General features: G+C 41.9%; 1 protein-coding gene and 1 long non-coding RNA gene across 6 annotated transcripts in view; one reads left to right on the top strand and one right to left on the bottom strand.

Moving 5' to 3' along the window:
* The window catches only part of LOC148324321 (uncharacterized), a 53,785-nt gene that overhangs the window by 14,541 nt on the left and 15,258 nt on the right, over window positions 1-23,986 (bottom strand). For both annotated transcript variants that reach the window (XR_015846342.1, XR_015846343.1), the window contains exon 2: window positions 164-234. This is a non-coding gene — a long non-coding RNA (uncharacterized LOC148324321). The remainder of the gene's footprint in view (window positions 1-163; window positions 235-23,986) is intronic.
* The window catches only part of pex5la (peroxisomal biogenesis factor 5-like a), a 59,325-nt gene continuing 40,664 nt past the window's right edge, over window positions 5,326-23,986 (top strand). For all 4 annotated transcript variants that reach the window (XM_088313592.1, XM_088313591.1, XM_088313590.1 and 1 more), the window contains exon 1: window positions 5,326-5,806. In XM_088313592.1, the coding sequence (XP_088169718.1) occupies window positions 5,786-5,806 (21 nt within the window). In that variant the 5' untranslated portion in view covers window positions 5,326-5,785. The remainder of the gene's footprint in view (window positions 5,807-23,986) is intronic.

Genomic DNA, 23,986 nt, shown 5'->3' with positions numbered 1-23,986 from the left:
GCATCTGGAAGCTTTTGCTTGCAGTTGCACATTACCGTGAGCGAGGATCCATATTGATGAAACACCGTCCCTGTTGGCAAACCTTGACATTGACTCATACCCGTCACTCAACCCACAAAGATAAACCCGTGATTTGTTGACGCCATGCGACCGTGGTCCTTACCTTGCGAGGATTACGAGGTTTTCCCCAAATCAACTCGCAGACGACGGCAAAAGGTGACTTCAATTGACGAGCTGTCAAGAATAAATGTGGGAAAATCTCATTAGTGAGGCTTTGTGCAAAAAAAACCCCAAAATGAATAAATAAATAAAGTTGGCAGTTGTGACCATATGTTCTTTCTGTTCATTGTTTTTGATGAATGTGTTTGAAAATATGCACAAAAACTACTCATTAGGGTTGACGCTGATGAGAAAAACAAGTTTGGAAGCTGCCACAAGGCAAGATGATCATAATCCATTTCAGCAGCAAAGTCCAAAACAAGCAGTAAACAATGAACGCAATCACGGAACTTGCGCTCACATATGCAAAAGCTTTGCTAGATTGCAGATGACAAAAATGCATTCGGCACATCACAGAAGAAGAATAGGACGGACATAGTGATATTTTTTTCCGGCAAAATTTGGAAAAAGCAGCATTCGTCACTCGAGGTTCCACTGTGCGATGAATTATTTGATGAATCTCACTTAAGTAGTAGGCAGGACCTGCTCTTTTGCACTGTGATTGGCTGCCGCCTCCAAGCAAGAAAGTCAAAGTCAGCAGGGCAGCGCCGCGGTGGGTGTGTCAGAAAACTTTGTCATTCGTCGGCGGCCAGCCCACCAGTCAGTCACCATCAGTTCGTCATTTGTCACTGATCTACCGAGTTCGTTCTGCTTCCGTATGTAGAACATACGCCTGTCCTGCGCAGAATTTAAAGGGAAAGAGGGGAGCTACTTTAATTGGCTGGTTGTGTTCACTCTCACAACAGCGCAACAACCCGCAACGATCTGCGTCCGGCTTGCAAAATGCCAAAAGAAAGAAAACTCATAACCACGTGCTGTTAGACTGCACCTTTGTACTTGACGACGTGCGATGGACACGAAAAAAGGCCTCCAAGTATGCGTTCTCTCCACTGCACTTCTTCCTCTAAACAAATAAGTGCGCTTCAAAGACTCCGGATGTCAAACATCTGACGTTTGTAGACAACTCATCAAAGACGAGGGGGATGAAATCGACAGGAATCCGTCCGGAACAAGGAAGGCAACCTCCTTTTGTTGGCCACCACACAGCTCGACTGCATTTGCATTCGAAACACGCTGTCAGCAATCACCAGTAGGAAGACAAAATCAAAGCAGCCTTGATTTGATTTTGGTTGGGTCAGTTGTGGGAAATGCACAAATACTTGTGCACGGGATTAATGCAAATTTGGTTGATCTGGAGCAGTTCAGTGAGCATTCCAATCGTATGTTTGCAGTGGAGATGAACCAGAACACATCTGAGGGAATATTTGGGAAACATGAATTATGAATTCCGCGCCGTGCACAAACAACAGCAGCAATGAAGCCGGCGCAAGAGCGACATATTTAAAGTGACTGCTTCCTTTGTGGAAATGTCATCTGAACATTGCACATGTGGACCTTGCCAACATTAGCAGTGAGAGCGAGAGTGGGTTAGGGCTGTCAAAATTAAAGTGTTAACTCAGGTAATGAATTCAAATTTTTCTAACTCAGTTAAATATTTTAACTCAAATAACTCAGTTTTGATTTAATTAAAAAATAATATTGCTCCATATTAGCTGTACATCGCCAGTAAAGATGTCTCTGTTTAGATCGTATTCCAGAATCAAAGAAAGCTATTGGAACAGTCTTAAATTAAATATACTTCATATTTGGTGCTTTTGCATCAATTCCAAGATATTATTCAAGTAAATATCTGTTACAAGCTTTGCAAAAAATAGTAGTAGAAAAAATGCGATTAATCACGATTAATCATGGAATTTTTTGTGATTAATTAGTTAAAAAAATCACTTGACAGCACGAATATATATATATATATATATATATATATATATATATATATATATATATATATATGTATATATATATGTATATGTATATATATATGTAAATATATATATATATATATGTATGTGTGACTGGAGTATAATACTAAAAAGCCGTGTCAAGTATGCAGGACTGTAAAAGAAGAAATGAATTGCATGTCTCTCTGTGCTGAATTAGAGATACGTAAGTCAGTCAGACAGCCGCTATTAAGTCAGTGACAACGTAATTTGTCGTAAATATAAAACATAGATGAAATTCCAGAGAGAAAATACCGTATTAGATGACATGACATTCAGACAGTTTTAATTATAGCGGTGAGGCGCAGCGGCTCAACTGACGGTGCGCATGTCGTTTTGATGAATCACTTTCTCAGTTTAGTCTCAGCTCAATCTCCTCCGAAATTGGAGGATATCGGCTTTGACTTGCCGGAGTAAAACAAGATAATAGATCAATTATGGTGCTTTGGTGGTTTTAGTGCACAAACTCCTCATGTTCACTCTTGGGGAGAAAAAAAAAAACAAAATAGCATGGTGAGACGATTACGTGCTGTTCAATACATCATTGTTAACCAAGACGCTTTAATCAAACTCTGACATGGAGTCGGATGCCCGCAGACACGACACAGATACTCCATTGAAAGGTTCTGCTATTGTTAAATCATTCAAACTATCTGTCAACCTTTTGCCGAGTCAGCTTTCAGACACACTGACCTCAGTTATGTGTTCAGCACATGTCTCACAGGTGCACTGAGGTCACTCTTGGCTGGCCAGCAAATAGGCAGAATGTTGTGAAATCGTGTAAACATTCACTCGAAAAGGCAAACAACATGATTGGTGGCCGCACACATACCGAAAATCGAGCCTGAATTTGGACATTTTCACTGCTACCGATCAACGTGTGGTGATTTGATGACTCAAAGATTATTCTGAGCGCTTATCTTGAGTTGTCAGGTGCATTAAGAGTAGCTAAAATTTAAGTGATAAGGACTCAGAATCATGAAATTCTTATTGATTCTCTTAACCATTTTTATTGAGCAAGATGAAAAAAATACAAATAATATTGTTAAATAAATCGTAATAGTTATTGTTAAAATTGTAACGCTTTCATTTGCCGGGATAATTAATTTCCGAAAAAGTACACAAAGTAATAATTTGACACTTTTCTAAAATGAAATCATTTAAGCGGCAGATTTTTATTATTATTATTATTATTTTTTAATTTTTGCATTTGTGTTGCATTTTGTTCAACCAAATGTGAAGCAAAGCATTCCCTTGACATCAAGTTTAATAGTGAAGCATGATTTCTGCCGCTACAATTACAGGATAACCCCCAAAAAGTTAAACCGTTTAATGAGCGACACCAAGTTGCGAGGTGAAACTGGCATTTTTTATTCAACATAGATTTTTCCAGCGCGTGACAAAACGCACATTCTTTCTGAGAAGGCTGTGTCACATGCAGTTTTTTTTTTTAACAATCGTCTCCCAATTTTGGCCAGGAAATGAGACACGGGATAAAATTGAAATCTTCATTTTTAATCCGACGCTTTGTCAGATAGACGCGTGGTCTAAGTCTGCTTCTTAATCACCTTGCCAAATGTGCCATCGCCGTCTATTTTGGAACCTTTCCTTCATTTATCATTTTGCCTCGGTATTATGTGTTCTCCTATGTTCACACATTTGGCTCCGAAAATCAATTTCACTAATGGGCACTGCCACCTAAATGAATGGAACGATGGGGAGGTGCGTCATGAATTCATCAAGCATATTGCCATTCTGCTACTTTGGGAGCGTCATGCCTCATCACCCGGCATTTATCACAATTAAGTCGTGTGAATCGTGTCTCAGGTAATTGAAAGGAGCCGAGGTGTTATCATGTACATCTAAGTGACATGGACGTGTCACTGCTAAGCCACGTTTCCCTCGTGTTAAAATGAGAAGCGTTAGTCAACATGTCCATAATGAGCTTCTTTACAAGACTTCACCTTTGCAATATTGCGCAGCCATGGATGTGCCGTCAGGAGATAATGAAGCAACTCCCGGAATTGAATGGCGGCTGGAAAAAAAAATCTATCATTGAAATGGTTAGTCACAATGGCCTCACAAAAGGCGCTTTTATGCTTTCATTTGGTCATTTTTAAAGTAGGCAAATCAAAGTGTTCCGAGGTGACGCGTCACTAAAAAAAAAAATCGCTTTTAGCATTTGTAGCACTTGCTTCCAAAGATTGAGTCATTTACGAGTTCACGAGCAAACTGATGGCCAGTTTGAACGACAAGGGCCTTCTTGAGCAGGCGCTGCAAGATTTCAGTCGGTTACGCTCCAGCGTGCTCTTGATGATTACTTTAGAACTTTAACAAGCTCCTGCAGTGTACTTTGAGGCTACTCCCTTTATGTTTTTTCATAATCGGGGCCGACAATTTTTATGAATAAAACCGAAGGGTCGAGGCCGATGGGCGGGGGACTGACCACCAAAAAAGGTACAAGTGCCCAGCTCGGATAAAAAAAATATACAGGCATTATGTATTGAGGATAACAAATTTAAAATTGTAATTGTATTCCATTAATGTTGTCGAAAAAAATTGAAGATACATTGAACAAAAATCTGGATTATTTTGCAGAATTATAGTTTTAATATGGGAGTGATACAGGATAGTTGAGTCCTCGCGGCTCTCTAACTTGTTTAAGCGGATAACAAATGTTGAAGCTCATCACTCATTTAGGCTTTCGTTGGCCAACAATTAAACGACTGAGACAGGACAGGATACGTGTTGGTTGGTTTTAGTGGGCTCACTTTCAAAAGCGACTCCAAGGGAGTGGATGCTGACTGATTTGAATCTCATTCACTTGCAGCACTTATTCATTTTAAATAACATTTACAAAGAAATGCGTGAGAGACTGCTTGTGATGATGGAGGAGCGCTAGAGCTAACATGCTGTCGCTGAGAGCTAACATGATAGTGCTAAGAGCTAGCATGCTAGTCCTACACCTGCAATATGTATGCAACATTTCACTAATTCTCGTCACAACTCACCCACAGTTTTAATTAAAACGCCATATTATTGATATCATCTGTTATATTTGTCAAAGGAATAAGAAAAAAAATAATATATATTTTGTTACCAGCCATGTAATTGTTTAAAAAACACACCAAAATCGGTTTTGATTTTGCAAATGTACACGTGTGAATATTGTCAGAATAATGAGATTTTGGTTCATCTCATAAAGTGAGAGAGGCGCTCGCTCGATCACTGCGAACTACGTCAGCACGGGGGGGGGGCACCCACGAGCAGCCCGAATGGAGCCGAATGGAGCCGAACGACGGCCGAAGAAGGAGGAGCAGCGCTCGGCAAGAACACAAGCCAGGACCGAGAGCGTTCACGGTCCACGCACGATGATGACCGGGAGGTGTCGACTGGAACTGGGACGGCGACTGGAACTCGGACGGGAGTTCGGCAGAGACAGCCGCGAGCAGGACGAGCGAGACTCGTTTCGGTCCCGCTCTGGCTGAGGAGTGAGCGCCGGTGCTGGTGCCGGTCCGAGAGGGCGGCACGACTCGGCGACTTTCCAGTGCTTCTTCTTCTTCAAGTGGCACCTGAGCGGCTGCTTTTGTTTTTTCTTTTTGTTTGCTGCCTCGTCGCTCTTTTCACTTGAGCACATTCAATGTCAGCACTTGTGCATCGACTTTGAGCCCCGACAAGTCTCGAGCAAGTCTCGCCAGTCACTGACGGAGACATCGCGACGCCTCAATATGTACCAGGGCCATTTACAGGTAAGACCCGAGCTCTTAGTTTGACGATCATGGTTTGCCTCATCTTCATTTTGGAATCTGATGTGACTCATGTCAAATTTTCTGTTGGCAAAACACAAGTCATCTTCCGAGTCATGAATGAGGTGATCCTTGGTTACGACCAAGTTCCGACGTAACTCAAACTGCGATGTAGTCTGTCACTAACGTCAGGAAAATTTTAAAATAAATCAATGGATATTGTCTATATAAGCACTTAGGTCATAAACAGGTTTGTTCGTAATTCGAAACGGCGTATGTCGGGACCGCCGTAAACTGATGAGCCCCAATTTGAATCCATACTAGAGCCAACCTTATGCTGGATTGAGGAAACTGACGCATGGACACGCACACGCACGTGCACGACACATGTATACAACTCTGCCAAGAGGGAATCGCACTTTCCAACATACACGCTCGCCGTGTGATGTCACCCAATCAATTTGCAGACAGCAGAATCATTTGTTACATCACCAGTGCTGACTGAATATGTAAACTTCGGTCATTTGAGCGGGGAAAAATGCAGTCATGCAACCTTTTTTTCTCAATCTCAAAGATCTATTTTTTTAAGTTTACAATCCAACTTCTGGTGTTATGTTATTCATTTCTGATGCAAGTTTGCAAAGTGGAAAAGATACTTGGCACTGTGATTATGTAACGAAACACTCTAGAGTCAGTATTCAAGAGCATTAAAGACCAAACTTGAATATTTCATGATGTATTACTCAAGCATGCGCTGTTCATTGAAAATGTATGAAAAGGCGGGCGACAGCTCTTGTGTGATTTTGCAGCGTTATTTGTTACGGCCCAAATGAAAAGCTTGTTTTGGGAGTTGTAGGATGTCATCAAATGTTGCGCACATCCATATTATGTTTCATGTCAGAGCTCTGATATTTTACGTCCCATGCTGTTATGAGATGTTGCAAAATGTAAAGCAGCTGCTCCATTTGATGGGACGCGTCTTTTGTCATGTTTGAAAGCACAGTCGAGGTCTTGATGTGAATAACATCAAATTGCCTTGGACCAACATGTGTGTGCATATTAGTGATGATCACACGCCAGTGTGGAAGTGATTGTTGATTAATCCCGCTTTGAAGCAGTTGACGCAAAATCGAGCTCGCTGTTGATTGCCTCTCAACAAAGCGCTTCCAATTTTGACAATTGGAAGTGGAAGGAAAATGGAAGGTCTGAAAAAGCTGAGAAAGATTCTGCTGTCACTTGTGAGGGATGATTTTAAATGACGGCTTTAGTTCCGTTTCTACAACGAGGAGGTAACCCGACTTTGTATGTAAAACCTGGACACCACATCGTCCATCATTATTACAGTATGATACAGTAAATATTTGAATGAAAAACACTCCTTTGACATTAATTGTAAATCAGCGATGGTGTAACAGTTCATTAGCCTGACTTGGTGAAAGTTTGTCTCTTTCCATGTGATTGATGTGATTGACTGGCGGCCAGGACAGAGTACCTGTAGACACTGAATAATGAGGGAACACTCACGTCTTTCAGCCCGTTAGAATTCTCTGGGAATTTTTTTATTTTTGATGTTTAGAGTACTGTGCATCAAATGATCTGATTGCAGGATGTTTTGTCTCTGTAAAAATTGTCGCTGGGACCTGCGAAAAGAAAGCAATGGCGGCAGTGCTGGCATCTCTCTGTAAAAGTTGCATTGTATGAACCTGAAGCTGCTCTGGCGCAACAAGACGAAATGATACCTTCAATCTAGACAATATTCCTTTCTTTCATTCGGAAATCATTAGCCATTGTCGGGATACTTGGCCAAAACTATTTTAGGAAATGTGTTTGGGGAAATTTTTTTTCCGATTTTTGTCACTGTCAGGGACGTATTCAGTGAACGATCGGTTGATGAGAATACCACTACAAAACAAAAACACTGTAAGAAACATCCTGCTGAGGTAAAACCTCTCAGACAGCAGCACCAAGTCAGGGCGACCGGACTCCATCACTCGAATGCGTCTTCCATACTTTCCAGTGTGAGCTTTTGCTGTCAGTCTTTGCTCATGAGCGGCATTCTTAATCAAGTTATTGTATTGCACTTCAGACAGCAGTGCAGCATAAGTCAGTTACTCTAAACAAGAGCTATCAGAGTTGCTTCCTTCCCTTCTTTGCAAATCCTTCTTACAATTACTGTCAGTCTGAGCCAGTCCGAGTCATTTTGGTTCCTTTCGGACTTTCTAATTCTCAATGTCAACGCAAAGATCAACGATGCCGACACTCTACGCACTTCTGGTCACAGCGTCTCTGTGACTCGGCAGATGATGATGATGATGATATCAGGTGGATCCTATGTCTTGGTGCGCGTCGGGTTTCACGAACGATGCAAAATTCTCGTTTGATTCGTGACAACTTGGCAGACAAACAACACTACTCCCAGGAAACAATTTGAGACGACGGTCTTCCGTTTCACTCATTCATCCTCTGGTGGAAAAGTATCCTGGACGGACAAGGCATAAAAGTGCGACAGCATGCCTTGACTAACTTTCACAACAGGAAAAAAAAAGCTAAATTTTTCTAGTTTGGGAAGTACTGCAGCGAGTCACATTGATGAAATCATGGCTTTATCGTTTGTAGTGTCATTTTCGTTATGGTTTTCCTCCGCCAGTATTTATATTTATAGTAAATTTAATCACGGGAGTGCTTCTATTATGGGCACAAAATCGGATTCATGGAAGAGATAGGACAAGGCCTTTGGTTGTTTGCTCTGTTAAGCAGAATGTGATTACATCATTTAATTGGCGTCCGCGCAGGGAAGATCTTTGTGGAGTTTACCATTGATCAGAAGTAGATCAAGTCTCAGAAGATGAGTTGGTGAAAAAGAAAAAAAGAAAAAAATGTGTATTTGGATTCTGAATGGGACAATGTAAATGACACAGAAACGGATGTTGATAGTCTTGTGTAATGAAAGCGAATATGCACCAGGCAGCTCGAAATGATGATTTGGTGTCATTTTTTTGTCCTTTTAGCGACTGCGGCCTGCCGACTGCACTTTTTTTTAATTTTTATTTTTTTTTACTTCACGGGATGGTGTGTGCTTCCGTTGATGGATAGAACAGTAGTGGGCAATTTCTTGTCAATGAGTTTTGTCCATATTAACTAACCAACTAACTAATGAAAAACAATGATGCAATGAGCCAACAAATGGTTATTATTATGTAATATCAGCATTTGTGTGTTACATATATCTCTGCTTTTCATAACGGATCCCCTGCGGAATTATTTGTTTTGAGAATTAGACATCTGGATGGATGAAATGTTCTGAATATGTAAAACGTTCTCCACGTTTCTTGTATACATTTTTTATTTATTTTATTAATGAATAAAAATACGAGTTTTTTGGGCTGTGATTCAGTCAAATTGACGTATAATCTCCAACAGTAAAAATATTATCTTCAAATATTATATAGCACAGCTACACATGCTTCATGTTGTGCATGACAAATAATATTCCCACATTTGAAACTGTGTGAAAAGCCAGCAGGCTACTTGCTGTTCAGTTGCTTGGCAACCATTGCAGATTATGGCTAAATTTGCGCCATTGTTGCTGCACCGTCCTGCGCCGTCTTCGGTGGCGGCGCCGTGAAAGCAAAGTGCCTTGAGACAGCATTCACCCCACACGCTTCAAGCCACCGATTTTTCTGCTCACCAAGTGGCACAATTTGGATATTGCTGGTGGCAATTTTTCATTTGTTGATCAGGTTTGTCAATTGGTTTATTTGGAATAAATATTATGTCATGCTGTAAATCAAAATTACAGCATAGAGCATTAAATATTACTTAAATATGGAACCTAAGAGATATTTGAATATGCAACAAAATACTTGGTCGGTGGCCACTGCAGTTATGTGGAGTGGAGACCACAATCATTTAAACCACTTTGGGGGGAAGTTTGTTAAGCCACCTAAACAGTGAGTAATCGTTAATGTTTGTATTTAATCATTTCTTGTCGCTGCCTGATGTGGACACACTGGTCTATCTATCCATGAATAATGTGTGCATGTGTGTGTTGTTTCATGTTTTTAGTGAATGTAAACAAGTGATAACACTTGAAAAGTAGTGTACTTGAATATAAATATTAAAAAAAAAAGACCTCAGATATTGACATAGTAAACTGAGCTCCGGCAATGAATCCTGTATCTTTATCGCGATCCTCACTAAAATGTAATTGCATCATCCGTGGCCCACACACCGAAGCCTGTGACAAAGTTTTGTGCAAATTGGAAAATGAATACATAAAAAAAAATGAATGGTGATGACGGTGCTTTTAGTTGCTCATGTAATCCTTCCCGCTCTATCTGCCCTACTTTTTTTTTATTTTTTTTTTATCTACGTCAAATGGCAGTGAAAGAACTAAAAAAAAAATATATATATATAAATAAATAAATAACAGCCAGTGGTGGCATAATACGTTTGCACAGTATTGTGGTGAAAATAATGCTGCGGTGACCTAATCCTTGACATAAATTGCGATGTTTCCTCTACAACGGAGGATTTAGCAAGCCTCTGCCTCCCAACATTAAAAAGGATTCATTTGCATAGGCCACGAAGCTTCCATTATTTACGAGACCCCCTCACTGACTGTCATCTGAAGGCATTTCCATCAAGAATTCTGCCACAGCTGAGCTGGTCAAGCGAAGGCGTGAGGATTGAGGTCCTGCGAGCTATTTTTAATCCAGACAGCTTCAAGTCCCCTTGATGTAATGACGCGTGGTCGTGATTAAAAGCTATTTAATAGGACTGCCTCATTCAGGAGTCGGAATAATGAGGGAAATCGGGTGCTTCTTGACTGCAACGAAAGCTTCTGCTGTAAGAGATGCCGACCAGGTAGCGAGTGAAACGTCTTCATCAGCGGGAGCTAATAATGAGCCAACATGTTCTTTGAGAGCCTCTGAAGAAGTTGTGTGAAATATACCGTACGTGTTGAGAAGACGGACATTATTGGTTCTGACATCTCTGAATCAACGAAATAAGCAATTTGAATCACGAGAAAATTCTCTGCTTCTGCCTTTGAGTTTGCTTGGAAGATCTTCTGTTCAAATGAGTCTGATGAGAAGTTGTGAGCCATGCTAATATTAGTCAAACGCATATTTGGTCATTGGAGACAAACATTGTCAAATATGTTGTCGAAAACTCTCCCTGGAAGTGTGGAAGGCTTCATCATCATGCCACATTTTATGACATTTTTCACTTCCTGTGTGCATGTTCAGTCGTCCCAATACTTTTTTCCCTACAGCGTACATAACGTCTGCGATTTCTAAAACGTGGCATGCCAAGTTCGAGCACATTAGTTTGAGGATTCATGGCAAGAATGATTTAACCCGGAAGCCAATTAAAATGACTTTTTAAACAATGCATGAAACGACTGAGTAATGTGGCAGGTGTTGTTTGAATTATCATCTGACTTCTATCGAAAAGTTGGACAAAATGGAAGAGACAACAAACACATTTACTGGGCATAACTAATAAATTCCACATGATTATTAAAAAAAAAAAAAAAGAATTCCAAGATATTGTGTCAAATTCAACATAACCAACAAATGATTTTGCGTTCTTATTCACAATGTAAGTGCAGGAGAAGTTGTTACACACAAAAACATACCGAGTGGGCAGATTTGAACAATTCTCATTTAAAAAAAAAAAACATAACTTCATTGATGTTTGTTGATGATTCACATTTTTAACTGGTGATTTGAAATTTAACAGTCGCAATGTCCCAAAAAGCTTCGAAAATCTACGCTGAAATGAACGGCACCACTTGTTAATGAATATCTGTTTGACTTCCGGGTTGTCACTGGCAACCCTAATGAGGACACACTATTGAAAATTTGCTGGCTAATGCTATAGTTTAGCAAGCCAGAGTGATGATGGACAGCAGTGCCGGTGTGTATTTATGAAACACGCAAGAGCAGTTATTGGATTTAATTATATGCATGCGAAACAAGATGTTGAGCTCTTTCGTGGCACTTTCTAGCAGGCAGTTGTGGAAACAATTCAGAATTAAAAGAGCTTGGGCTACTGGATTCTCATTTTGAGATCTTAATAAAGCTGTCTGACTGCATTCCAAGTCTGAATATACTGCAAGGCTTGCGCCGACTGTAAAGGCAACCCTTCAATTTCAACACCTCGCTCCCTTCCTGCATGTTGTAAACATGAAGGACCTGAATGCACATGCTTCATGGTCAGACATAATTTTTAACACTGCAGTCCCATGAGCTCCACATGGAAAGTCTCCTGAGCAAAAGCCACACAATTTGCGTCCTCACAAAAATAGGACACGCCTCAGCATCTTTGTAACTTGGAGCACAAGGCCGTGCAAAAGAATAGGTGGCCCATCTCTCTTTCGCTCTCTCTCACTCGAACAGCCATTCTCCAGCAGGAATTAATTTGCTCCAAACTAGGCGTCTCGGCAGCATGTATTTGGTCTTCCAGCAACGTATGAGCGAGAGCATTTGAGAAACAAATATGTGCATCAGTGTGGCAGATGTGAACAGGATCGTCATATACTGGACTTAATCTCTTGAGGACATGCATGTTCGTGTCTGGCATGGCTTAAAAAAAATAATCACGTTGCACCTTGCTACGAAACACATCCTTTTACTTAAAACCCCTTTGGCAGACATTTAACAGACATTGGTGGGTTCAAAGGTAACAATGTGCTCAAGAACAAGCAGGAAGTCCTTTAATTTGTCCGAGGATGGACTGCTGTGAGATTTGGTGCTGACATTTAGGACCAGTGGGTGAATCTTAGCAACTTTGAGAGATTTTATTACAAAATAAAGTTGCAAATTCAAACCCATTTTTCTACATTTTGAAAGCAACACCACAAAAATAAATATTGGGAAAAAAAACTGTTTGCATTGGTGGAGTTTTCTTTCTCTGGAATTTTGTATGTGTGTCTAGGCTGGAAAAGGGGCGTTTGCGCCGTTTTGAGATTGAACACAGGGAGCCGCTTCCATTGGCACACACGCGCACACACACGCGGACTTGTCCAGCACACATCGTCTTAAAGGGTGAAAAATATGTGCTTTTGGAAAAGAATCTGATTTTACAATTTGTGTTAAATTCATTTGAGGTTCGCCGCATTGCCGGAAGGGACTGACTGCAACGTTGATGACAACAAAGTTTGGCTCCACCCACCACAAAGCAGTGGATATATTTTGATGTGTGTGCATAATTAATTCCAGGTTAATGTACTAAAAGGAGATTTGATGATTGGATGATAAACAGGCGAGACTTTTTTCCTCAACAGTCAACAAAATAAGAACATTTCTTCTTCTAATTCTATTATATTTGGAGGTCTCCAGGAAAGAGTTTCAACCATTTCTCTTCAGACCTCTGAACCTTAGTTTCAACTTTGCAACTTAGCAATGGCCATGCAAGAAGCGCACGACTGACTTTTTCTTCAATAATTTAACAACTTCCTGTTGGGCGACAAACCGAAAATGATGATGAGAAGAAGTTGGACGAACTGAATTCATTTTCTGCTTGCTAAACTAAATCGTGAGGCATAGTAGCTCATTTGTCAAAACGACTGACAAATGCGCATTGGATTTATCCCGTGGCGGGCGCAGAAGATTAAGAAGATGAAGAAAACTGGAGCAGATTGCCACCTTTGCCTTCTTCTTCTTCAGGTCACCTCGGTTGTTTTGCTGAGCGAATGTGCAATATGCGCCTTGAGCAAGGAATGCTCATCTTTTCACATATCGAAGACTAACATTGCACCTCCAGAGTTGAGTCTTCACCCTCAGTCCAACACAAACGGCCTTTCTTTGCGAGTATACGTGTGAGTCATCCAAACGGAAGGAAATGCTCCGTAAAGTCAACAATGGAATGTTCTTGCTGTATGTCTATTAATAACCCAGTTAAATCTTGCTTATGAGCGTCGCTAATGACTAGGTCAACGCTCACCATACATGCGGCCTACTTTGCAATTATAGGCAATAAAAGGCAGCTCGCTTACCGTGAAGGCACACAAATGAAAGAGGATTTGGTGGTTGCAGCGGAAACATCATCGCTCAATGCTCACTCGGGTGTCGGACATTTGCAGGATAACACTCGAGCTGAATCAATGTGACAATTCACCATGTTTTGCCAAGAAACATTTCAGCAGCTGTTGTTCCAATCAGGGGTGTTCAAACTGTCAGTCACACCTCCCCAGGGGGGCGTCGGAGAGTTGGACGGGAAGCGCGGAGTCAGAGATGAGACGCTGTGATACAGCAAGAGGAGAGAGGGCATAAATGGTTGAGAGCAGTCTGCTCATCTGATTTAAACACTGAACGCAATTGCTGTTGTGAGGAAGCAGAAAACGCAACTCTAAAATTGTACTGGAATTCATCATAAGGGGATGACAACGTAATTTGTTCAAAGAAGCCAAGATGCCCTATTTTCTCCGAGGGATTGTGTCCCGGCTGGTCCCAACGTACGACATTTTGAGGTTACGAAGCAGGTGCATTGAACTAGTTTGTGCAGTGGCGTAAGAATACGTCGGCACGAGAAGGAAGCTTATTGCTTTACGTCGTTGCTTGTTCATGTTTCTGGCACAGCGGAATGGTGGTTAGCACACATGCTCAACAATTCTGAGCCGCGGAGTCAAATTTTAAATGTCCACTCCATGCTTGTATTTTTTTTTTTATTCTCCCCCCCAAAATCGGAAAAGACAAAGTTGTCCATACTAGAGGTGTGAATGTGACTTTGAATTTTCATTCATCAATATGTACCATGTGACTGCCTGGCAACGAGCCGCCTCTTGCCTAAAGCTAATGGGAGAGGCTGCACCTGGGGAATGGAAATGCGTACTGGACAAACAGATGTTAATCCGAAACACAGACACATTGCTTTAACACAACTGAAATTAAATGATTATACATGATTTTGATGACGAGTGACAAGCATCTGGCGGTGAGCTTTTTGGTTGCTAGCTTGCGCGCTAATGTCGGCATCGACATGTTCACTCAGTGCTGCTTGTCAAACATCACGAAATGCATGTCACAGAAGTAGTGCAACGAGAAACGAATCAAAATCAATCCAGGAACTTTTCTCGACAAGGTGATCATCTACAACAGGTGGACATTGAAAGGCGTCGCGCTAACGACACGCTTCACAGCATCATTCATGCTTGCCCTTGTTTGGCTCGCGGTGAGCTGACTTTGACCGAGTGACGTGACAGAATAAAAACGACTCCGGCAAACCTCGTGGCGGCCATTTTGTTATGATATCGATATTGCAATAGATTTTGATAAATAATGGATCATCCATACAAACAAAACAAAAACAAAAAGTAGCATAGAAATAACTGCAGTGTCAGTTGTTCAAGTTGCTCTAATAAAGTCAAACAAAGTTTCCAAATCACAAAAAAAAAACAGAGATCGCTACGTTTGTGATTGAGTATTAGCTAATGTTGAGCTATGATTTGAGTTGTTATTTCCATTCGTTTGTTTTGAGAATGGAAGATGTGAATGCATTTTGTCATGATGCGATGGAATCAGCTGATTACCGTCAAGTCAACTTCATGAACGCTTTGGCTTCACATAAGTGTACGCAAATTGTGTCTATGCCGTCAGATGTTTAACTCGGTGCACCCTGGCATGTTGCGGTGCAACTTGAAGGTGCACAACTCTAAATTTAGACTCCCCCATATACTGTAAAAAAATGCTTGCTTGAAACTCAGCGGTTGAGTGGGGGAACCAACGATAAACTACGATGTAGGGGAGAAACCTTTTGCAAGTCATTTTCTCAGCAACTTTTTATGCAAAGTTTCTGTCAGCACCTTCCGTGATGTTTGCTTGCGTGCATCATTCTGTGAGTGACGGACGGACGGGGCGCCTCGTGAATCCAAATCCATACGGCGAATGAATTTGCCGGCTGGATGCTGGCGTGCAGATGGCATGTCTGCTGAGTTCAAGGCTACACCAGCTGAAAAGGCAGGTAGGTTTCTCAACCAGGACGCAATCGCTCTCCTGCAGCTGTGATCCTGCTCACACTTTCTATTTGTGTGTGTTTGTACGCACGGATCACATTTGCTCAGTGCAGCAGCTGAATCTCTGCACATCTGTTTGCCCGCAAGCAGTCATGCTCACACGAGTACAACTAATGAGAGAAGACGCGAACGTGTGTCGACAAGCGATCGTGGTCCGAAGATGAGCATTCAAGACATAAGTGGCTCTTTTTAATTGTGTATCTTCTCGTCGCCTTTTGGAAATGTGAGCAAGTATCTCATAATCATGCAAGATCGATGTTAATGTGGGACATATTTTGGAAAATTTGCGTTTAAATTGTGACTTAATACCGCACAAAGACTTGGCCAGTATTAAGCGATTCATGCACAGATGCACTATGTTGTCAAACTCAAAAGGTGAGCAGAGCAGCGTTGTTCGCACAAATTAGCATTAGCTAACCGTGTTATGAGCGATGTCTTGACTGGCCAACGTTCGAATGTTGTGCGAAACTGTCAATGCGAGAGCAAGTGGTATTTGTTCCTCTGCATGCACCACATGCACCAATCCACATGTGAATTGTAGCGTCATTGAGATGTGCGGCCATGAAGTGCTGCTTCTACACATGAAAATGCTGAAGAAGCTTTTCCAACTTTCGTAAGAGTAATGACAATGGCAGTTAAAGAGGGGTACTCTCTTTTTTTTTTTTTTTTTTTAAATAAACCTCCAAATAATTGAACATGCACGCCAATAACCACGTCTCTTGTTATTTGGCCACATGTGACAAGGATCACAGAAACCAAATCACAGCAAACACAGATCCATCACATTGTTTAAAGGTGTGACAAGCCAAACATTGTTCTATTGTATCTTCCAATTCGTTCCTTTGTGTGTGTCATCCATCAATGACAGTGGCAATGAGCGTCTGTGTGTCCCTGACACCGTCGGTATCGCCGCACCGAGGCCTGTGCGCCATTAAGGGCTTTGCTAGCCAAGTCAATGTCTCAGTTGAATAACAGATAGCACAGTTTGTTGCTATTTTGGGCTGTTGAAGCTTTTTGTCTATTTGGGGGCCTTAGTCAAGGTGAAGAAAATTATGAACAGTTCAAAAGAGACGTCAGTATTTGCACAAATACATCATCCATCCATCCATTATCCGAGCCACTTCTCCTCAAGAGGATCGCGGGCGTGCTAGAGCCGATCCCAGCTGATTTGGACAGTAGGCGGGGTAAACCCTCAGCTGGTTGCCAGCCAATCGCAGGGCACGGACAACCATCGACACAATCACACCGAGGGACAAATTGGAGGCTTCAAGTAACCTACCATGCATGTTTTTTGGGATGTGGGAGGAAACCGGAGTACCCGGAAAAAAGCCACTCAGGATAAGGGAAAACCACGCAAACTTCGCACAGGAAGGCCGGAGCTGGAATCAAACCAATGACCTCTGAACTGTGAGGAGGACGTGCTAACCTGTTTAATTTAAAAAAACGAAAAGACTAGCCATACTTTTCTACCTTGAATGTGGCCTTGATAGCCAGTCAAAGTTTGCAGATTAAAACAAGAGATAAGCGTTGTGTCAAAAGCCACATGATGTAAGCAATGCTCCATTTTCAGCCTGATATATTAAAAAAAATGTCTAGGCATATGAAAAGGTCATGAAAAAGACTCACAAGTGCGGTCGGGAAAGGGCCACTCATTCCAAGTTGTCAGTGCATCACAAGACAGACAGCAATGTTCACTCTCAAGCATTTTTTTTTTTAGCATCAGGCAGGCCTGCCACTGCTCGGGATGTCTTCATCTTCTCTTTCTGACTTTTTGCATTTCGCTTCCTGCTCCTCCAACCTCAGGGATGCTCGCATGTCAATGAAAGCGCACCCTGAAGACGTCATCTAGTAGAACAAGGTAAAGACGGTCTGCCAGAGAAAAGGTCAGCGAGTGCTTTAATGAGAGTGCGGCGAGAGATAAAGACATGTTGGGAGTGGCAGCCATGTTTGACCTCAAAAGTGGTCAAGTTAGCAGCCACGTTTTCCAATTTGTTCTCCCAATCTGTTGCAGCTCATCCCACAGGCGCTTGATGGGATTGAGGTCAGTGCTCTCGGTTTCTTCAACGTCAAACTCATCGCAGTAATCTACTTTGCTTTGTGACCAGGGCTCTTTCATGCCTGAATAGGAAAAAGGCTCTCCCCAAACGAGAGGGAAATATCGACACTTGGTCAAATGTAGCGTTAAGATTCCGAAGGAATTCGTGGCTGTCCCAAGACTTGCGTCCACGTTGTGCACAAGCCAGCCCCGGCTTTGTGCGGTGACTGACAAATGACTTCCTTTCACGCTACAATGCCTCGTCTACGCAAAGTGAACAACTTGAGAGGAAAATTGGAGCGCGAGCGACGGCTCCTTTGCGCTTCAGTGGCACAATCGTCTCAAAGTGGAACTTTGTCATGAGACGCACGGATGCCGAGTGTTGGTTTTATAGAGTGAATGCTTTGCAAAATCAATCTTTTACGTGTGATATTTTTCAAGCAGAGACAATAAAAGTAGGTAGGACGTAAAAATGACAATTATGTTGAGGAAAAAAAATATTTGTATTTATACATGAAAAAAAAAGGAAATTGTCAGGTTATGTATTCCTTAAAGCTTAAAATTAAAAGTCTGACGATAAACGTTGAGAGGTTTGACCTGCTTGACCCTGGCAGGCGAGTCTCTTCACATGAAGACGATGCACAGTCCGCTTTGCAGTGTACATTTCATATTCAGATTTTATTGAGCAGCCAGGGCAGAGAGCACTTTGTCTTCTGATGACTACTGTATCAACAAAGAGGGCGTGATGATGTGCAGTGACAACACAACAAAAGAAGTAATTAGCAATCCAAACTAATGTTAACTAACAACTGAGTCTTGATCTGAACAAAACGTTGTTCATGAGACGGATGACCGACTCAAACTTGCTTAGTTAAATGTATAATATTGTTACAAGTCATAAAAGCATAATGCAAGTCAAAAGTTTCAGCTCCACTTTAAATGTTTCATGTCGTCATTCTCATTGGACAAAATGAGGAAGGCAACATAATGGATTGTCGCCTCACTTGCAATCATTACAAGTGGGACTAAAATATTCTCCAAACATTTCCATGATTGTATTGCGAGCCTCTCAAGTTTTTTTCTTTTTTTTGCCTCATAAAGTTTTCAAAAGGCATCCAGTCGCATTCTGGCAGCATTGAGAGATGCGAAAAAACCTAGTGAGATGACGTGAGTGTGTGTGCCTTGCGAGCTCCTTGTGTAATCAGCACCGCCACTTGCATCTCATCATGTACGAGGGGCACTCATGACACACACACCCCCACACACACACACACACACACGCCCAGTGCATGATCAGTGGAGAAATTGCCCTTTGATGGCTCCTCACTATGGAGATTTGTTCTGAAAATGAGCCGCTGGCGTGTGCACCGACCGCGTGAGACTCGAGCGTGAGAAAATGATCATGCTGAATTTCATTGACGTTTTCTGTGTTGCTCACATGCCGTTTAGGATGTTCTGCTGAATGAAGTGAACATCGCACAAATCCAAGAAGCAGAGCAGGTTCAATTATGACAAATATTGAAATAAAGATCTGCTTTGAACATCGCAACTTTGGAATGTTGAACTGATGATTCGCCTCCATTCAGAAAATATAATTGCAGAGATGAAATCTTCCTACCAGCAGATGAGACAAATGTGATGTTATTGGAATAGCAGCGGTGTGCGGCTTGGCGACTGCTTTATCTTAGAAAGTGACGACACTCGAGAAGAATTTGGCGCAATAATGGCAAAGAGCTGACTGGCGTCAACGTTTCTCATTGCAAAGTCGTAGTGTGTCACATGTTGCTGTGCTGTTTGGCTTCGTGCTGTTAACCTAATCAGCACATCTTTCTTCCTCAGATAAATGGCTCAAGGAGAAAATCTTGCCACGATACTTTAGGTTCCTTTTTATTTATTTATTTATTTATTTTTTTTTTTACAAGCACTAAAATATATGTGGACAGCCGATCCAATCGGTGTCAAAATCAAATCCTGAAGGGCCGCTTTCGTGCATGTTTCCCTCGTGCTACGTCTCCCCGAGTTGGTTTGATGAAAATCTTTAAAGCACTTTGCAGGTCTGCAAGCATTCAATGATTTCAGTCCCTCCACCAAATGCACAAAACTGCATGCACGTTGTTGACGGAAATGCACACGCAAAGATAGAGCGCTGCATATCGCATCCCTTTCATCTGACGTAAAGCAGATGCATCATCCGCTTTTATCGTCACCCAGCGAAGCGCCTTGATTGACATGCCTATCTTTAGCCATGCTTTGACTTGCACGCTGCTGATCTGGAGAAACAGACGAAACATGCAACCAAATGTGAAAAGAAGCTTTGAGCGCAGCTACGACGCGTGCAGAGAAACGATGAGAGAAAATAATAGCTGGATGGCACGAGATGGCAATTGTTGGGTGGATACATGCACCATGGCACGTTCACCATGTCACTTCAAAACGCCGACGTCAGCACCTTTCTGGCACGAGATGAGCCAAAATGTGCACTTGGGCTTTAGGAATTAATGAAGTAGATTTTTTGGGGGGTTTTGTATCAATCGCTAGCTTTTTACTTCAAGGCGTTAACTTCGTACTTCTACTTTTATCCGAATATTTTAGACACAAGCATTTACTTTGATGGTGAGCACGTTTGCCCGCATTTTTGTCTTGTATAGAAGAAAAAGCTTGTCCTAATTTGGAAAAAGCGATGAACTCAATGGAGCTGCAAAAGTGTCAAAGTGTTTGTGTTCAGACAATTTGTTGCTTACGTCGACCCGGAAGTGTCATTGAAAGCAGAATCCACGTTAGTTGGCCTTTTTGTGAGAAACTCGTTCATTTGAGGGCATTTGCGTCAAATCCACCAGATCTTAAGGAAATTATTAAATTTTGAAACCAAATGTAATATTAATCAAGCATTTAGTGGCAGAGTCCATCCTATGTGGCGCAACTTGCAACTTCCTATTTATCAGGAACGTTAGAAATCTATGGAAATGAAATTTATCATTTCCATTTCTTATTTGAATTTCACTTTGAGCAACGTTCAATGCAATATTCCCTCGTTCTTGTCAGCCAAACGAGTATGAAAATGAAGTATCTACGTAAAAGAGTAGGTCGCCAACAGATGGCCACTTTCTAGTCTTGTTCCTCTCCGTTCACACTTTTTGGAATGCGTGTCACAAAAAAAAAAAAAAAAGGACAAATCACTCGTCAGTCACTTCTTGAATGTTGGCTGACCCGAGCATGAAGACAGCAAATTTGGAGGTTCCACCGTAATTGCTTTTGCCAAAAGTATCCCACCCGGAGCTCTTTTTTGCAACATGTAAATGAATCGGGAGCGTGTGTTCATTTCCTCGCTCAGCATGGCAGAGGATGGTCGAGCAATAATCTCTCGCTCGGGGCCCATCTCGTTCCGCCTGTCGATCGAAGGACAAGTGAACAAGAGGCAGGCTGAGACGACAGCATGGAGAGGAGTTGAGTGTCAAGGCTCCAAGAGAGCCGGCGAGCATGCTTTTAATCAAGGCGGGCACATGGAACATCATTTCAAGACATCGACACTTGACCGAAGATTAGCACATGGTGAGCAATACATGGCTTAGAACAAAATCACTTCCTTCTGCGCCGTCGCATCACAACAATCCATTTGAACTTAAATGTATCGAACTGAATTCCTTTTCATTCAGTATTACCTAAAAAAGATCTCAACTTTCAATCTTGAGGCAACATAATGCTGCACACACATCTGAGCTTTACAACTTTTGAGCGGTCAAAAGAAGTTCAAGCTAATTTCAACATTTTCAAATGATTATTTTTGATGTGGCAACAAGCCAATATAATTGATTTCTGACAAAAATATGAATTTGATCATTTGGGGATATGCTGCACACGTTTTTTGGGTCATGTGGGATTTGCTGATTTACAGTAACGGTGGTAGCTGAATTTGTCAAAACTTCCTAACGATGCCGCCCCAAAAGAAGATTTTGTCGAATCAAATCCGCACGGAAAAAAAAGCTAAATATGTTTCGAAGTTGTTGACACAACTTGTCAGATTTTGCCATTTCGAGATCTCATTGGCTTGTCTTGGAGTTTTTTTCCCCCTTTACTGTCTCTTCCAAACAGTTTCCATCAGTTCTTCCTTCCTTGCCAGATTTCTTTCCCATTTTGGAGTAGGAAACCAAGTGACTGATATCCAATTACTTCTGATCCACTATTCTGAACGATAATCTGAAGAAAACAATCTAGAATCATGCAATTCACTCTGATGCTTGTTCATCGTGACTTGACAACACTTTCCTGTTCCTCTCTCCCCGGTCGTCTCTTTTCCTGCTGCTGACGCTTGCCAAGCTTTTAATTGACCAGAGTCACCCAAAGAAAAGAAAAAAAGCCCCATGGGCAGGTGTCTGGGAATTGGATTATTCGGCGTGTGTGTGGGTGTGTGTGTGTGCGTCTATGGCATTGAAGTCATCAGTTGCTAACGACATAAAGAACAAAATAAAGGATGCATTGCTGTCAATGAGAATCTGTCATAACATGCTTGTCCGAGCGTATTTAAGCTACGGCGTAATTGATGTCTTGCAATCATAGACATCCATCTAAATAAAGCAAGGCTGCAAAAAAAAAAAAAAAACACTGACAGCATTTTTTTTTTTTTAATCCTGGCTGGCTGTAAGACTCCATCACTTTTTCCCTCTCTGTCCTGCCATAAATAGCTCCCAATCTATTTTAGTCCCACAAGACACATGAGACGGAACAAACGGAAAACTATTGGAGTGAATTTTTAGTTGCGTATCCAAATGATAAAAGGCATTTCCTCCTTGAAGTCAATTCATCCCAAAAACATCTTTGAAACTCGCTCCCAGCTCCGATGTTACGTTGCATAATCAGGTCTTGTGTTTTAAAACCGTACTCAGCGCTGCCCGCTTCTCACATTTCCTCTCCGGTGGCGCAATGTGGCTAATGTCTTTGTAATTGAAAGGAGGCGAGATCCGCATCCCTTTCTGAAAGAGGGTGATTAAATCAAAACGGGACGAGTAACGCACGGAGAGTAAGAAAGTTGTAATGTGCCACGGCTGCTTAGCAAGCACAAAGGTAAAGTCGTGCGGTGAAGACGACGGCCTCCTGCATGGCGGTCGCAAAGTGAGAATGTAATGTGGTTTTTCAGAGCAAGTCGCTAGTAATCAGGTTCCACCCGCCTCCTGCTCAGAGGAGATCTTCTTGCTTTTGCTCCCGTGCCATCCCTCATCATTAGCGGCCGCCAGCAACACAGCTCTAGTGGAAGTAATGAGTCGGGCTGGCTGCAAGAGGGCCTTGGTGTCCTTGCTTGCCACTTTTCCTTAATGGGAACGTAATGGGCAAAGAGGAAATTGGCCACGCGAGCCACGAGACGGCTTTTGCTCTGTCAAGAGGTGACAAGTTAGCAAAGAGGAAGGTGGCTGAAGTGGAAGCGGAGGGGGAATTGTACCTCCGCGTTCGGGGCCATCCTCCAGTACCTTTCATGGCCTCGCTTTTAAACTCAAAAGCGCTCAACACACCAATACCGCCGCATCGGCCTTGAATCATTTGTCCCGACGGCCCGACCCGATTGCACGATGTTGAATTGGCCAAACGCCTGGCAAACGTATCAACAGCGGCGGCCAAATTGTCTGAAAAGCAAACATCTCGGCTTTGACACTGAACACTCGCACACCATTCGTACACATTCATTTGGAACATAACACACTTGCGCTATTCGTTAAAATGTCACTGTAAATAGAAGCTCATCAAGGATGATATTAGCATCTTTTAATCTGCCTTCGGAAGGGTCAACGACATCAATTTGGAATCCATGAAGAAGTGCTTCCCCATTTAAAAAGTGTCCCTTTGATTAAACAGGGGCTGAAGGCTTTCACTTCAAATTTAATTGGCTGGTGCTCCCCTTGAATTATTTACAAATCCCCCGAACGCAACAATACTCGACATAATCTCCGTCATGATGAAGAAATATCGACAGCAAGGTGAGTTACGACTTCATTTCCTTTCAGTGAACATTTACATTTGCTAGATTGATGTTCATTGACAACATGGGCAATGTAACACTTGCGGAGTGTTAATCCATGACAGACACGTGACGCAGATTTCCTTTTCTTTTCTGTCATTCGGTACATGCAGATGCAACTTTGGT

The sequence above is a fragment of the Idiotropiscis lumnitzeri genome, chromosome 13 (assembly GCF_059441095.1).
Source record: "Idiotropiscis lumnitzeri isolate Australia: NSW breed Sydney's pygmy pipehorse chromosome 13, RoL_Ilum_1.0, whole genome shotgun sequence".
In the NCBI taxonomy this organism is placed as follows: Eukaryota; Metazoa; Chordata; class Actinopteri; order Syngnathiformes; family Syngnathidae; genus Idiotropiscis; species Idiotropiscis lumnitzeri.
The sequence above is the reverse complement of the archived record's forward strand: the minus strand, read 5'-3'. Positions and strand labels throughout refer to the sequence as shown.